At 36.8% G+C, this 18,371-nt stretch overlaps 2 protein-coding genes across 3 annotated transcripts in view; one reads left to right on the top strand and one right to left on the bottom strand.

Moving 5' to 3' along the window:
• aspg (asparaginase homolog) overlaps positions 1-18,371 on the top strand; it is a 48,975-nt gene that overhangs the window by 11,230 nt on the left and 19,374 nt on the right. The window lies entirely within an intron of this gene.
• On the bottom strand, positions 15,031-17,533 carry arf6b (ADP-ribosylation factor 6b). Its single transcript, XM_084096830.1, has 2 exons — positions 17,424-17,533; positions 15,031-17,232 (listed from the first exon to the last, which is right to left on the bottom strand). Exon 2 carries the CDS (start codon positions 16,582-16,584, stop codon positions 16,057-16,059), a length of 528 nt encoding a protein of 175 aa, XP_083952956.1. The 5' UTR covers positions 16,585-17,232; positions 17,424-17,533; the 3' UTR covers positions 15,031-16,056.

The following is an 18,371-nucleotide window of genomic DNA, read 5'->3' as shown; positions in this document are numbered from 1 at the left end:
CACATATACAGTATATTATGTTTAAATTAATTAAAATCATAAAACATTTTTTTTAAATAATTAATTTAATATAGTAAAATATCTTACTAAAATGGATTAAATGTCAATATTTAATTAAATATTTATTTTATTTATTTAAACATTTTACTACAATTAATTAAATATCAATTCAACTGACTGTGTCAAAAGTAAGACATTTTTGTACAATTTAAATGTTAAATACAGCGTTCTTGAACATACATTTTATGAATTGAAAACTAGCACATTTTTCATTTTAATAATTGTAGGCTATGTTAGTTCTCACTACAAAAATTGGGATGTGTGCCTCTAATGCATGAAACACACTTAGCTAAAGGCAATGACCTTAATAGGGCAGTGAAAACTGCCTCATAGCCATGAACCGAGGACTGCAGAGAAGCACAACAATAAACACAGCCTTTTAAGTGCATGCAGAATACACACAGATCACTAATGAAAGTGTGTGTACACAAGCAGAGCCTATTAGAATGGTAAGTGATAGGTTTTTTAAATTATTAATAATACACACAAACTGGATGGCTGGATTTGATTACTCAACACAGCAGGAAAGGATCTGTGACATACGTTTTTACATCATGGACCATCTGGGCCTCTGATTGGTGGACAGTGACATCATGTGGAGTGGTTCTGTTCTGCTTTGCAGACTGGCTGATGGTGTGAAAATGTGCATGCTCAGTTTGCTCACACATTCACAATGCAAAAAAAAGAAAAGAAAAAAAAGTTAAATAAACACATACAAATCAAGCAATTTATTTTATTGGGCTGAAATAATGCATCTAATCTTAGAAACATATTCCACGCACATTCCATTTCACAGCTTTTTTTAAAAGAATATTCTGCGTTCAATACAACTTAAGCTCAGTGGACAGTATTTGTGGCATAATGTTGATTCTTAAAAAAAAAAAAAAAATTAACGCTTTCAACTATATAGCCACATGTTAACATGATTTTACTGATGATTTTACAACTTTGCTGTCATGGCAGCATAACAAATCCTGAAATGATCATAAAAATTACTAGTACAACTGTACAGTTCAAATAATACTTGAGTTTTAACAGAAGAAATAATGTAAGAAATTTGATACACATTATATATATACATAAATTGTGTAGTATTAATTATATATTATTCATTTATATGAATTAATATTAATCATTAATGCTGTCAAATCGATTAAAAGTGATTAATCGCATCAAACATAAAAGTTTGTAAGTATATATGTGTGTGTGTGTGTATGCATTTTATATATATATATACATATATATATACAGTGAGGAAAATAAGTATTTGAACACCCTACGCAAGTTCCCCCACTTAGAAATCATGGAGGGGTCTGAAATTGTCATCGTAGGTGCATGTCCACTGTGAGAGACATAATCTATAAAAAAAAATCCAGAAATCACAATGTATGATTTTTTAACTATTTATTTGTATGATACAGCTGCAAATAAGTATTTGAACACCTGAGAAAATCAATGTTAATATTTGGTACAGTATCTGACCACATGACTTTCTCCCATGACTCCTCTGGATCATCCAAATGGTCATTGGCAAAAGGCCTTAAGACGGGCCTTGACATTAAGCAGGGGAACCTTCCGTGCCATGCATGATTTCAAACCATGACGTCTTAGTGTATTACCAACAGTAACCTTGGAAACGGTGGGCCCAGCTCTTTTCAGGTCATTGACCAGCTCCTCCCGTGTAGTTCTGGGCTGATTTCTCACCTTTCTTAGGATCATTGAGACCCCACGAGGTGAGATCTTGCATGGAGCCCCAGTCCGAGGGAGATTGACAGTCATGTTTAGCTTCTTCCATTTTCTAATGATTGCTCCAACAGTGGACCTTTTTTCACCAAGCTGCTTGGCAATTTCCCCGTAGCCCTTTCCAGCCTTGTGGAGGTGTACAATTTTGTCTCTAGTGTCTTTGGACAGCTCTTTGGTCTTGGCCATGTTAGTAGTTGGATTCTTACTGATTGTATGGGGTGGACAGGTGTCTTTATGCAGCTAACGACTTCAAACAGGTGGACAATTTAGGATAATAAATGGAGTGGAGGTGGACATTTTAAAGGCAGACTAACAGGTCTTTGAGGGTCAGAATTCTAGCTGATAGACAGGTGTTCAAATACTTATTTGCAGCTGTATCATACAAATAAATAGTTAAAAAATCATACATTGTGATTTCTGGATTTTTTTTTTTAGATTATGTCTCTCACAGTGGACATGCACCTACGATGACAATTTCAGACCCTTCCATGATTTCCAAGTGGGAGAACTTGCAAAATAGCAGGGTGTTTTAATACTGTGAAGCTGCTTTGATACAATCTGTATTGTGAAAAGCGCTATACAAATATACTTGATTTGATTTGATTTGATTTGATTTGTTCAAATACTTATTTTCCTCACTGTATATATATATATATATATATATATACACACATACTGTATATTTACACACTTTTGTTTCATGCGATCATTCGCTTTAAATCGGTTTGACAGCACTAAACATTATATAGTATGTGTTTTTAAATACTCCAAAAAATTGAGTAATAAGTGAGTAATAACTTAATTAAGTAAATAATGCTTAATATTTAAGGTTTTGAAAAATCAGCAATGAAGTTATAGTGATTAGCAAGCAGCACTAATAAACTGACTGATGGGTTAAATACATCTCAAAAACAACATGAGAAACAGCTTTGATCAAGATCTTGACTTAAAACTGTCAACCACAGCCGATGTAGACACACCCAAACAGAGCCTTATCCGTTCTACAGGGTTGCCAGATCTCACAGACAAAAATAAGCAAGATGAAGAAAAAGAAAAGAAAGTTGCTTATAATAAGCATACATGGCAACATTGCCATTATGCCCACAACAATTACATTGGCCTTAGGTTAGAGGTAGCTGACTGCAAGTCTGCCAACACTGAATCTATTGTTTAGTGTAGAGATAATGTTCTAATGTTCGTTGCACTTGCTTCAGGACACAGCCTTCAAAAGAAGAAGGTCCTAATAGCAGCCCTGCAAATAAATAAATAAATAATATATCTAACAGTATACTAGACAAGCACAATGACTAGAATCAAGGCAGCCATAACAAAGTTATATAACGCAGCCAACATCACAAAGCGGTGGCGTCTGCAATGTGGCATTACATATGCCTGTCAGTGGGTGGCCTACAGACACTTCTAAAGCTGGTGTGTGTGAACTAACGTTAGGAAGTGTGCTGGAGCCTGTCAGAGCCTGATGATGCTCTGTGTGCCTGAGAGTGTGTGGGCAGGGCAGTTATAATCAAACCATGAAACTTAACCCACAGTCTGAAGGAAGTGGTTGATAGGATCCTCAAAATCGTAATTTCCAAACTGTCAGTTTTGTGTTCAATTGTTCTATATCAAACACTACTGCACACTAGGGCTGTTAAAGTAATGCATTCATTTTGTACAGTGTAGAGGTTGAAATATTTGAACTTCACTCTCACTGGGCACTTACAGCATGTAAAAGCAGCGAGAAGAATTAAAGGGCCCCTATTATGCTATTTTAAAGGTTTCTAACTTTGTCTTGGAGGTGTCCTACAAAAGGTTTACATGCATCCAAGTAAAAAAAAAATTCTCATAATATATATTTCATTATTATGTCTCATAATATACATTCTCATAACAATATACAAACCTTATCTAAACGGTTTAATAAGGATTCAGTCTCTCTAAACCCCTTTCTGAGAGCCTACTCTGCTCTGATTGGTCAGATGGCCCAGTCTTTTGTGATTGGTCCACCGTGTCTAAATCGAAACGCCTATTACCATATCTGAATTTCAGCTCCAGAAGCTTCCTAAGGGCTTGATACACAGTGATACGAACAGTAACAATGGTGTTGGTTTTACTGTATCAATTCAAGCTCAAGTTCTCATCCTTTGTTAGTACATGCACAGTGAATTTGTTTTTTGAAGCGCAGAAAACACAACACAAACCAAAATCTTCCAGTCTCAGCTACAACTCAAGTGTTAGAGGGCAGAGCAAAGTAGACATTGTTCACTGGCAGCCAATGAAGAGCATAGGCTGGCATTATGCAAATGTATTTCGAACCTACATAGGGTCATGCAGGAAGTAAGACTGGAATTCCCGATGTCTTGTTTCAGCCAGTTCAGTATCAGTACTTTCTTTTGAGAGACAATAACTCCATTTATCATCAACAATCGATCTTTGAAACTTTGCAGACCTTTACATTCACAAACAGCTATATTACACTTTACATGAAAGGTAAAATAAAAAGCATAATAGGGGCACTTTAAATAAGATACAGTGTTCAAAAATAAGACGAAACGTATTTGGATACCTTCTACTTGTCAAATGTTAGTAGAACATGTGTTTACTCTGCCACGACACCTCTGTGAACTTGAAGGGATCTGACTTTGTATGTCCAGTTGTCAACTAAAAATAATCTTGAGATCTGTTAAAAATAATTCCTCTTTTGGTAATGCAATTAGTAATTTTTGTTTGAAAAACAAGAAGCCTCTTATAAAACTGTCCACCTTGGCCAAAACAATATAGAGAACTTGGGGCCCTGCATTTTTACTTTCTCTCACAGCAGCTAATATGTATCTGGACCCTCACCTTAGACTCTCTCTGGCTAGACATACAAACAATTAGATATTAATCATCTACTATTTATAGACAAATCCTTAAAAATGCACCCCCGTTACAAAAATAATATTACCATATACCACAATTAATGCCTGGTGGAAAACGCACAATGTATTAAACAATAGCTTAGAACTATCAAATCATGAGCCACTGTGGAACAATACTTAATAAACCCATTCATTTCAATATGGAGTCAGAGAGGCATAACCAGCCTTGGCCAATTATAGTAGATTTACAGAGTGCTTGACTCTTGTATTGCATATATATTATATTTTTGGTCAAGATCTTGTATTGGCAATGCAAGAGTCAAGCACTCTGTAAAGTCTACTATAATTGGCCAAGGCTGGTTATGCCTCTCTGACTATATATATATTAAATGTGACTTAAATGTCCAAATACATTATGATTTTAATTGCGATTGTGATTCTTTATATGCATATATATATATATATATATATATATATATATATATACATATGAATAATCGCAATTATTTTTCATGTAAGGGCTCTTGAATGTAAAAGACAGTGGGGCTATGGGGAAATATACACTCACCTAAAGGATTATTAGGAACACCTGTTCAATTTCTCATTAATGCAATTATCTAATCAACCAATCACATGGCAGTTGCTTCAATGCATTTAGGGGTGTGGTCCTGGTCAAGACAATCTCCTGACTGCAAACTCCAAACTGACTGTCAGAATGGGAAAGAAAGGTGATTTAAGCAATTTTGAGCGTGGCATGGTTGTTGGTGCCAGACGGGCCGGTCTGAGTATTTCACAATCTGCTCAGTTACTGGGATTTTCACACACAACCATTTCTAGGGTTTACAAAGAATGGTGTGAAAAGGGAAAAACATCCAGTATGCGGCAGTCCTGTGGGCGAAAATGCCTTGTTGATGCTAGAGGTCAGAGGAGAATGGGCCGACTGATTCAAGCTGATAGAAGAGCAACTTTGACTGAAATAACCACTCGTTACAACTGAGGTATGCAGCAAAGCATTTGTGAAGCCACAACACGCACAACCTTGAGGCGGATGGGCAGAAGACCCCACCGGGTACCACTCATCTCCACTACAAATAGGAAAAAGAGGCTACAATTTGCACGAGCTCACCAAAATTGGACAGTTGAAGACTGGAAAAATGTTGCCTGGTCTGATGAGTCTCCATTTCTGTTGAGACATTCAGATGGTAGAGTCAGAATTTGGCGTAAACAGAATGAGAACATGGATCCATCATGCCTTGTTACCACTGTGCAGGCTGGTGGTGGTGGTGTAATGGTGTGGGGGATGTTTTCTTTAGGCCCCTTAGTGCCAATTGGGCATCGTTTAAATGCCACAGCCTACCTGAGCATTGTTTCTGACCATGTCCATCCCTTTATGACCACCATGTACCCATCCTCTGATGGCTACTTCCAGCAGGATAATGCACCATGTCACAAAGCTCGAATCATTTCAAATTGGTTTCTTGAACATGACAATGAGTTCACTGTACTAAAATGGCCCCCACAGTCACCAGATCTCAACCCAATAGAGCATCTTGTGGATGTGGTGGAACGGGAGCTTCGTGCCCTGGATGTGCATCCCACAAATCTCCATCAACTGCAAGATGCTATCCTATCAATATGGGCCAACATTTCTAAAGAATGCTTTCAGCACCTTGTTGAATCAATGCCACGTAGAATTAAGGCAGTTCTGAAGGCGAAAGGGGGTCAAACACAGTATTAGTATGGTGTTCCTAATAATCCTTTAGGTGAGTGTATACAGTGAGTAAAATAAGTATTTGAACACCCTGCTATTTTGCAAGTTCTCCCACTTAGAAATCATGGAGGGGTCTGAAATTGTCATCGTAGGTGCATGTCCACTGTGAGAGACATAATCTAAAAAAAAAAAATCCAGAAATCACAATGTATGATTTTTTAACTATTTATTTGTATGATACAGCTGCAAATAAGTATTTGAACACCTGAGAAAATCAATGTTAATATTTGGTACAGTAGCCTTTGTTTGCAATTACAGAGGTCAAACGTTTCCTGTAGTTTTTCACCAGGTTTGCACACACTGCAGGAGGGATTTTGGCCCACTCCTCCACACAGATCTTCTCTAGATCAGTCAGGTTTCTGGGCTGTCGCTGAGAAACACGGAGTTTGAGCTCCCTCCAAAGATTCTCTATTGGGTTTAGGTCTGGAGACTGGCTAGGCCACGCCAGAACCTTGATATGCTTCTTACAGAGCCACTCCTTGGTTATCCTGGCTGTGTGCTTCGGGTCATTGTCATTTTCCATTTTCTAATGATTGCTCCAACAGTGGACCTTTTTTCACCAAGCTGCTTGGCAATTTCCCCGTAGCCCTTTCCAGCCTTGTGGAGGTGTACAATTTTGTCTCTAGTGTCTTTGGACAGCTCTTTGGTCTTGGCCATGTTAGTAGTTGGATTCTTACTGATTGTATGGGGTGGACAGGTGTCTTTATGCAGCTAACGACCTCAAACAGGTGCATCTAATTTAGGAGTGCATCTAATAATAAATGGAGTGGAGGTGGATTTTAAAGGTAGACTAACAGGTCTTTGAGGGTCAGAATTCTAGCTGATAGACAGGTGTTCAAATACTTATTTGCAGCTGTATCATACAAATAAATAGTTAAAAAATCATATATTGTGATTTCTGGATTTTTTTTTTTCCGATTATGTCTCTCACAGTGGACATGCACCTACGATGACAATTTCAGACCCCTCCATGATTTCCAAGTGGGAGAACTTGCAAAATAGCAGGGTGTTCAAATACTTATTTTCCTCACTGTATGTACAATAAATGATTTAGATTTAATGGTTAAAATACATATCATGGACAGCACTAAAACATTTCTGTCAGTGCACAGCATACAAAAGAATAAATAATAAAATAATTCCCCATAGACACTGTTTTCTCCATTCATAGTTCAGCTTTTCTCAAGGCCTTGGCCAAAACTGAATTTCAATAAAAATATTGTATTCTAAGCCAACCGGTCAGAACTGTTTCCCTCTGCATCTGTAATGTCAGTCGAAAGAGTCAACTCCCTTCTCCCTTCCTGTCTGTGGCTTCTGTTTGATCTAAGCTCTTTATGGATGACTTTTGGCATATATCAATGTCTATAAACTGGTTTATGTTTGCATGGTTACCACACAGGAATGTGCCACTATAGAATGCAGATTAAACATGGGCAGATCTCTCTTTTTTTGTGGACAATTGAAGATACTCTTTCTCAAGAATTATTCCACGTTTAACCCCCAAGCAACATTCACACAACCTTTGCATCAATTTAATACCTCCAGTTTACCACTTACTCAGACATGAACGGAAACACGGGGGCTTAAATGATTTCAGTGCTTGCCTTTGCATGTGGATAGGTCGGGTTTTCTAAAGGTCTGTAATTATGAGTTGTTAGGTGTGAAAGATCTAGACCTAACTCCTCTTTCAAATCAATAACAGCTCAGCTCAACTATGGCCTGCTATGGGGTTTCAGTGAGTACAGATGTCTCCATTCAGTCTTCTGAACCACAACAGGAAGAGCGCTAACTATAAACCACTTCCTGTGTCAAATGAGGAGTAATGGTATGCAGTGTTTATGAGCACTTGAGCAGGGCAAGACACTTACTGCTAAACTCTGAAACAGACTGATGCCACCGTAGTATCTCTTCAGTATAAAGTTTTAAATGTTGACCTTAAGCTCAGAAAGATGAAATAATAAGATAATAAAAATGAGAAAATATATGTGGCACTAGAAGAAATAATATACATGGCAGACTTGCCTTAAACCTATTGCATCGTATGGAAGCTTGTGTCCGCCACTGAACAAAAAAAAAGAAAAAAGGTAATTGCAACTTTGTATCCAACAATTCTGACTTTTTTCTCAGAATTGTTTGATTAAAAAAGTTGCAATTGCGAATTATAAAGTCAGAATTGCATGTTATAAAGTCAGAATCGCATATAAACTCGTAATTGCAAGAAAAAAAAATCAGAATTGTGTCTTTTTTTCTCAGAATTTGACTTTATAATTCGTATATTTCAACTTTTTTCTCGTAATTGCAAGTTTATATCTCGCAATTCTGACTTTATTTCTCACAATTCTGATGTTATAACACAATTATATCTTGAAATTATGAGGAAAAAAATCTGAATTTTGAGATAAAAAATCGTTTACATTTTTTATTCTATGGTGGAAACAAGCTTCTGTAGCATTTGGATTGTATTTTGGCAATAATAATAAAGAAATTAGAAATTAGAGAAAAAAAAACAAAACAACAGTAAACAAAACAAAATGTGATTGGGACTATAATGAATAATGAAAGAAATTAGATTAAAAAACAAACAAAACAAAACTTGATTGGTTCTTACAAAGAAAGAAGAATGAAATAAATTGGATTAAAACAACAAAACAAAACATAAAACAACAACAAAAAAGCAAAAAATATGTTTTTAAAGAAATTGGATTCAAAACAATAAACTTAAGTGGGTCTAGCAAAGGAACAATTAAAGAAACTGGATTCAAAAATACGTAACTGCATTTTACAAAAAAAGAAAAGAGAAATGGATTATAAACAAAGCAAAAAAAAAAGAAAAAAGAAAAAAGTCACCACCACGATTAGCGGGTTTTCCGGGGTGTTAATAAAATGTTCTGAGTGGCATTTCTAGTGTGAACTGAGTGTTTACTATTATCAAAAGTGTTCACTCATCTAGTCTGAGCACAGTCACATTTAACAGAAATGCTACAGAAATTATATTAGATTACAGTTCTGCATGCATGAAGTATCGGTTCAGATGACGGCATTCGACATTATTAAACTGTAGACTCACAAGGACAGGTTTGATCTGACCAGCCCTCTGAACAGAATGAAATCTGACTCACTCATACTCACACTTTACAGTAAGAGTCTCGTAAGACTGTTGCTAAAGCAATGGGAAAATCAAACAGGCCTCTGAATGAGTGTATTCTAGTGTAAAATGGGTGGGTCTGCATGTGCCCATGGTTACACCCTTTAACCAGAGTGAGTTACCACTGAAAGAAACGCCAACCGATTAACACGACATTAACGTACTTTGGCTCAGTGGGTTGACTCACATGTACAAACAATATCATGTTTGTAAGGACTAGACAGAGAAATGGGAAAATTATGCAAGGATGCCATGGCATGTTTGTTTCAATCAAAGCCCAGCTTTAAATATAGGCTTATGGGATTTATTGTGAATCAAGTTTTTTTTTTTTAGGGAGGGAACAGTTCTCTACTAAAGGAATACATAATAAAGTGTTGAACTCTCACTGGCTAACAGATCCATCAGTGAGTCACCTGGGAGGAACCTCATTGGTTACGTAATCCATCCATCATGTCTGAACAGTGAAACAACAATTCTCACATTCCGCCTTCCCATTCATCTACTTTCCCTCTGACTATTTTCCGCTCAGGAAATCCAGCTACAGAATTCCAAATATCCCCATAGGAATGCTTCCTCCAGCCAACAATCCTCCAGCTGCACAACATAAGCAGGACAAATTGTGAGAAGAAGTTGCTGCATAATGTAACCATCCACATAGGCACGACCAAAGTGAAAGAGCATTCCGGTTTGGGAATTTGGGAGACTGGATTTGCTTGCAGTGAAATAGTTTAAATGGAAATATTTTATATGGTTTGGAAAGTGCCACAAAGTGTTCATTATATTCCTGAGAATGGAGCTGAGTCAGTGCTATTGGTGGTTTCCCAAGTCATCATTGCTAATATTGATCCTAGAGGTCGGCCTTTGACCTCTCCCACCATATCCAGTGTTATCCGAGAACATCTGCAGCTAAGGTTCACTAGGTTCAGAGTACACTGAATGTAAACACTGCACAGAGCCACTAACGCATCACTGTACTCCGCACATATTCATGGGAGGTAATCTATTTCTGTGAAATGAGCAAGAGTGTGAGCATTTATCGTTGTGTTCATTTCCTACTAGCAAAACAAATAAGACAAAACATTTGGGAAACACTTTATTTTGATGCTTTAGACATTCTAGTAACTGATTTGACGCAGCAACACTAGTATGTTTTGCTTGTTTTTTGTTATAAGTGAGAGATGAGAAAATAGCTACATGACTTTTGACCAAGTTTTTGGGTAACACTTTATATTGATGGTTCACTTTAGACATTCAACAAACTATCAGTAACTTTGCATCTACATGTCAACTAGCAGTCATTAGAGTATTAGACTGTCTGATTAATATCCCCAACAGACATTACTATAAGTAACTTTGCAACTTCGTCAACTTATTCTACTAACCCGAACCCTAATACCTAACCCTAAACTAACAGTCTACATGTAGTTGCAAAGTTACTTATAGTTAGTAGAATGTCTAAAGTGGACCATCGAAATAGTGTAATCAACATTTGTGATAAATAAATAATAATAATAATACTAGCACCATTACACTTTCAGGTCTTCTGCAAAATAATCATGGACATATTCAAATCATTTTTTTATATTCATGTGCAAAGATTTCCACCTGTTTTAATAGCAGCCCATGTATAGATGTTGTATAGAAATGTCACAGATGCATATTAATGGAAAATAGATTCTACATAGTATTAAGACAAAGTATTAAGTATTGCAGTTACCAAACCTGTCCTACAGAAACTAGCGTACAAAGCCAACAGTCAAGCTGTACAAACGATCATATTTACTCTTACTGGAAAGGTTAGTGTGTTAGGTTGGTTGATAAGATCACAAAGGGAAGCACAATAATGACCATAATTATGAACAGTAACTAAGAACATTGTGGCATCAGTCTAACAACAAACTACATAAAACTTAGACTTCATCTATACAGAAATACACTTAATGTAAGACAGTAACATTCCAATCCTTTTTTCTTTTCTTTTTTTTGAGGAGGGGCAATTATAATTCAGAAGAATAAAACACTTATTGTTGTGTCCTGCTGTAAAAGCCAAGTAAAGCCCTTATCCGTTTAGCTTTTTCTGACATGATCATTTCATTCTAAAAGAACAATGAATCAATACTATAGTCATATAACTGAAACTTTGCCCGAATTACTTTGATGTGGAACATTACACTGATGCCAGACTGAACAGAGAGAACCACAACTTAAATAAATTGTAACAGAAAAATAATTCTACAAGCAATACAATGGAATATTTAAACTTTTAGAGGAACAAAGTTTTATTCAATTAGAGCTACAAGTCCAGTAAAGCACATAAACCTTTACTAGTTTTGATATATAATTTTTAATAAGTCATTGGGTACTTATCCTCAGTGTATTAGGCTATGTTGCGCATTAAAGGGATTGTTCACCCAAAATGAAAATTCTGTCATCATTTACTCACCCTCTTGTTGTTCCAAACCTGAATGGCTTTCTTTCTTCTGCATAACACAAAAGATATTTTGAAGAATGTTGGTAACCAGTTTTGGTGACCATTGACCATTGTGTGTGTGTGTAAGTTTGAAAGCATTACTATTTTTAATGTTTTTGAAAAGTCTCTTATGCTCATCAAGCCTGCATTTATTTGATCAAATATAGAAAAAAACATTCATATTGTGAAATATTATTTTAATTTAAAATAATGGTTTTCTATTGTAATATACTTTAAAGTATAATTTATTTATGTGAAGACTGGAGTAATGGCTGATGAATTCAGATTTGCATCAGTGTCACATGATCCTTCAGAAGTCATTATAATATTCTGATTTGATACTCAGTTATCAATGTTGGAAACATTTGTGCTTCTTAATATTTTTTTTTATTACATATGATACTTTTTAAGGATTCTATGATGAATAAAAACTTAAAAAAGAACAGCATTTATTTAAAATAGGAATATTTTGTAACAATATACACTACCATTCAAAAGATTGAGGCCAGTCATTTTTTTATATATTTTTTTTAAAGAAATTATTTTTATTTAGCAAGGATGTATTAAATTGATATAAAAGTGATAGTAAAGATTTGTATTGTAAGAAAATATTTCTATTTTGAATAAATTCGGTTCTTTTTAACTTTTTATTCATCAATGAATCCTGAATAAAATAAATGAATAAAAAAATTAAGCAGCTCTGTTTCCAACATTGATAATAACTGAGTATCAAATGATGCATATTAGAATGATTTCTGAAGGATCATGTGACACTGAAGACTGGAGTAACGGCTGATGAAAATTCAGCTTTGCATCACAAAAATAAAGTAGAAAACCATACTTTTAAATTGTAATAATATTTCACAATATTGTATTTTTTTTCTTTTTTTTTCTTTTTGGGATCAAATAAATGCAGGATTGATGAGTATAGTCATCTTTCAAAAACATTAAAAATAGTGTTGTTTCCAAAATATTGACAGGTACTGTATAATATTTTATAAGTCATACAGGTTTGGAACACGAGAGTAAGTAAATGATGACAGAATTTTCATTTTTAGGAGAACCATTTCTTTAATATGACATAGTAATAAGACACTGCACAAGGAGGTCTTCTTTCTTCTTTTGCACTTACGTGTTAAAGATTTGAAGTGGTGTTTCGTTTACACTGGTATTCTGAGGGGTGCATGTTTGTCCTCTTACACATAGAGACGACTATTAATAGTGTCTGTGTCATTAGCACAACGCCGGCATCAGCAGAGCCACATGAGCACCACCCAACTGACATCACACTGACCACTTCCCTTTAGATATGACAATGAAACCAGCTCGGCACTAAAAGTTCCTGAGCAGGCAAACACGCACACACTGAGAATGTGAAGAAAAACTGCTGATATGAAAATGGAGAGGGAACATTTGTCATTGTATTTTTGCCTTAATTTATCATGTGTGTGTATATATAACAAAGTACTAGGATCCTTTCACATAACACAAGCATAATAAGCATTTCACATAATACACTATATACACACACACATTTATATACTTTCTATTTAGGGGAAAAAAAGTACAATATTAAGCAACTGTTTTAAACCTTGATCATTTTTTCTTAAGCAAATCAGCATATTAGAATGATTTCTGAAGGAAGACTGTAATGATAATGTAATGATGCTTTACCATCACAGGAATAAATTATACGTGTCCAAATAGAAAACATTTTAATTTGTAATATTTTATATCATGTTTTTACTGTATTTTTGATCAAATAAATGCAGCCTTGGTGTATGTGTGTGCGCGCATGTATGTATATGTATATCCACACAAGATTTTGGATGAAACATCGTCTAAAAAAGGGCATGAATGAGATCATCCACACTTTTGGCCTCCACAGTTATTCATAAACCCACATGCAGCACACACTACATGCCAATGAAGAAAGATAAGTCGCAGCCATAAAGCACATGGAGTGTGACAATCACCTGCTTTGTAATTCAAACAGTTCTGATCTTGTAAATGTGACTAACAAACATGCAAATGTCTGTATTTTGGTCTAACAGCGAGTCTCAACAAGTTGGACCACAACAGTAGCTGCTTTATCCCTCAGGATTGGTTACAGTATCTGCTCCCATGCCGTTAGTACAGTATTTCTCGCTTTAAAAAGGAAGCGCTCCAAAACTTCAGCTAAAACAACCGTCAGCATGTCAGCAGTCGAGCTCATTTCCGGCATTGTGAGCGGCTGATGTGGCCCTTGTGGCTTCGCCTGATTTGAATAGCGTCGAGTGTGAGAGAAGAAACAGCCTAGCAGTTTAACAATCATTCAAGATGGCGTGCAAAGCAACAAGTGAGCACAGCACTTGTTATTAACAGCTGTGTCAGCAAGAGCAGCATTTGTGGCGTCCAGCGCCGACCGCCCATTACTCTTGTGTGTGTGCAATAGTTTAGCAGCTGTGCGGCCTTTAGAGAGTTAGCGGGAGACATCCTGTTTTTACAGTGGGATTTGCTGGGGGGTGTGTAGAGCTGACCTGTTTCCAACACGCCGCTTCAAAACAGCTTATTTTGGGAGATTAACTACATTGTAAACATAACAAATATTTGCGATAAGACGTTAAAGGAAGATCCGAGTGTGCCATTTCTCATGTTCCCTTTAGAAAGGTGTCTGGATTCCTGTGTGCAGAAGCACATGATGAGGTCAAACATTAAACCCAACACACATTCTTTACAATCTTATCTGCGGTGGATTCCAAAGTGCTTGGATTCACAGGTTTGGAAAATTTTGTGCAAATATATATATGGGCCTCAAACTCCGGGAAAGCAAACAGAAAAGATTTTCCATGTGCACTACCTAGAACAAAACAAAAAAGAATTTTCTAGAAAATGCTTAACACACTTTCCATCTGACTTTGCTTTGGCTTCGGTGGAAACTCCCATGCATTGATAGGCATCAAAGACAGCATGAATTGGTCAGAACAAGAAGGAACTAAAAGCATTAAAATGACTAAGTTTAATTTGAAGTTACAATTACATAGCTGTTTCTGTACATGTTTCTCAAAATGATTAAAGCAAAGAGAGGAAATGAATAGAGTGAAACATTTCTCTCCAAAATGAAATCTTCAGTCCACTCTACCGCAAGCACTACACTTGAAATGCAAGAATGTAACAATCCCACATTTTAGAGACATATGAGTGTAAGTCAAAGACAATCTGGTCAATGCAATTAGCCTAAATGGTGTTAGGGCTACAAAAGGCAACCCTTGATGTTGAAAAAATGAAGTCTCTTTAACATTGAACTTGTTTCGGGCTACACTGCAATGCAGACAAAAAACTTTCAGTGGATTTCCAAGCTTTCGAGAGCACAAGACATCACCTGTTTCGATTATGCTGTTTGAATATAAGTTATGTCTGTGGTAGTAAGCCCGCCTTCCACAATTAGACTCTTGCATAAAATGTTCTATGGATTCATTTACATGTTGATTATCATTGGATGTCAGTGATATCATAACTATGGCACGGTTTAAAACCTGTTACACCACATTAGCTACCTACGATTAGTATGCTACAACCTCCTCAGCAAAACTGTGCTTTGCTACAGTGGATGCCTGGACAGTTTGGATACTCGGTATAAAATGTCTTTAACACACTATTGGACTGTTCGCTGGAGAAAAACTTCATTTTTTGACTCTGAAATCTCAAAGAAAGAAGCTGTAGAAGAGACAACAAATATAGAAAACCTACAATCAACAAAAAAATAGATAATCTTCATTCAGGAATGCTTTATCATGTTAAGCAATAGTCCAAGGTGTGTGACACGGCTGTGTGTGACACGGCTGTGTCACAGTAGACAGGAAACTAAAAGCAAGCCAAACCCATTACGTTATTTCAAAAAAAGGGGTCATTTGAAAACTAACCAAAAATAAATGTTAACTCTAAATCAAAACAGCACAAATATTGGGTGATGTCATCTGATTTTCCCCATATTGAGTTCATTTGTCCTAAACAGTCAGTGCCAGTATCATTAAGACTTGTAGTTAGATGTTAACCAAGTTAAGCCTTCGTACAGTCCATCTCCGGTGGTCGCACATGAGGGCTGCACGTACCAATTCCTATCTCGGATGCGCGTCAGTCCCAGCTTCTCCTGGATCTCGTGCGGCTTCATGGCGTCCGGCAGGTCTTGCTTGTTGGCGAAAATCAAAATGATGGCGTCCCGCATCTCGCGGTCGTTGATGATGCGGTGGAGTTCCTGCCTGGCCTCGTCAATGCGATCTCTATCAGCACAATCCACCACAAAAATTAACCCCTGCGTGCCCGTGTAGTAATGTCGCCAGAGGGGACGGATCTTATCCTGTCCGCCCACATCCCACACGTTGAACTTGACGTTTTTGTAGGTGACCGTCTCCACGTTGAAACCGACAGTTGGGATGGTGGTCACGGACTGGCCGAGTTTCAACTTATAAAGGATGGTGGTTTTCCCTGCGGCATCCAGACCGAGCATCAATATTCTCATCTCCTTGTTGCCAAATATCTTTGACAGCATCTTCCCCATTTTGCAAACTGTTCATAAATGGTTACTTCCCTCCAAAAGAAAAAAAAAGTTTTACGTGGGTAGTTCAAAAGCAAAATAAATGGGCTTTTCTTTAAGATTTCTTCTTGGGAATGTCAAATTTTAGAAGGGAAACAGAACACGTGTATAAAGTTATCACGCAGCTGGGCATAAAGTCACTGTTAATAAAATGTATTTCTAGCCGATACGGGCCACTGTTCAGCTGATTAAATGACAGTACTTTCAGTACTGAGTAAACTTTCAGTACTAGACGAAAAGGTCAAAGCTCGATTTGCAGCGCTTTTGCTTCAGTTGTAGGGAGGTGCCCGTTTGAAAAATGCCACACTCACTATTAATCCACAGAGATGTGACAAAAGCAGCGATTTTTCGATGCTTTTCCTGTGGCTGTTAAGTGCTGAGGCCTCTTTAAGAGCCTGCGGTCTTTCAAGACTTCCTCTTGGCGTGTGAATGTCCGTCTCGACGGCTCTCTCACGTCCGTCCCCCAAAAATGTAACCGGATAGCAGCTGAAGACGTTCAGAGCCTCGGCGGAAAAGCGTTCATTTGGCCGGCCGGTGGGTCTGTCATCTGGACCTTCTGAAGCGGAGCCGCATCGATTTCAACCGTCCTGAATTCGACTGTCTCACGTGTCCCTGAGAGACAAGAGAGGCTCAGAGGGAGTGCCAGAAAAGAGCAACTTAGCCTGCTAGCTTAGCCGTCCGAACAACCCACACAAAATCGCTACCACATACTTTTTACACATATTTTCGACAGGATATGTAAAATATAACAATTAACAAGTTATTTTCATTCATTTTAGAGCGACTAAATGCGTTTTAGTTACCTGCGGAGGGCCACCATTCTCTAGCAGTCTCAACCCCGGTGTTCACTCCTAAAATCAGCCGAGTTCTGTGTGAAACTGACTACGTCAACGCAAACCAGCGGAAATGGCCGTTACAGCCCGTATTTCATAATAAAGGTCTTTGCAAACGTCAAACCCTCACATGTTCTTGTTCTGTATTATCTCTCTTTTTTTGTACTGAATTTTAATTATGTAAAAAAAAAAAAAATCTTTACTCTAAAAAACACATTTCAAAATACACATAGGCTACAATATTCAGTATCACACAATCTGAGAAAACGTGTTAGGCTACTTAGCAATAGCGACGGTAGCCTATTAGTTATTACAATACAATAACAACACTAACAGACAAATCTACTCTAAAAGTGAACTGAAAAAGATCTTAAGCAATAAACCATAAAATAGTTGTTATGAATTATGAATGGGTTGGCTTGTTAAAGGGATAACAAGTCAAAATTACAGTTCTGTCATTATTCACCCACCCTCATGTCGTTATGAATGGAAACGGTGAACACAACAGGAGATATTTTGAAATATGTTGGTAGACAAACCATTCTGGTGACCATTGACTTATAACAAACAAACAAAAAAGGCATCCACCTAGACCCATAACTCATGAAGACTGAAGACAGTCACTTGTCACCATCTACTGGCTCAACAAAGTAACCTACAGAAAGAGTCACATCTATTAATGTGACATCTCTAGAACAAACATGAAAAATTAGAGTGATACAGTACAAACAGTAAAAAGTCCTAGTGCTGTTTGTCTGAAATTCAGCACTCTTGGAACTAATGACTGGAAGTAATGAAGTGGAACTAACATCACAACAGAAATAATAATAATAACTGAATAAAGGCCCGTTCACACCAAGGATGATAACTATAATGATAACGATAAAGATATAGTTTTAAAAAGTCGTTCTTAATTTA

The sequence above is a fragment of the Abramis brama genome (genome assembly GCF_963993115.1).
Source record: "Abramis brama genome assembly, chromosome: 21".
NCBI classification, from domain to species: domain Eukaryota; kingdom Metazoa; phylum Chordata; class Actinopteri; order Cypriniformes; family Leuciscidae; genus Abramis; species Abramis brama.
This window is presented reverse-complemented; position numbering and strand designations above follow the sequence as displayed.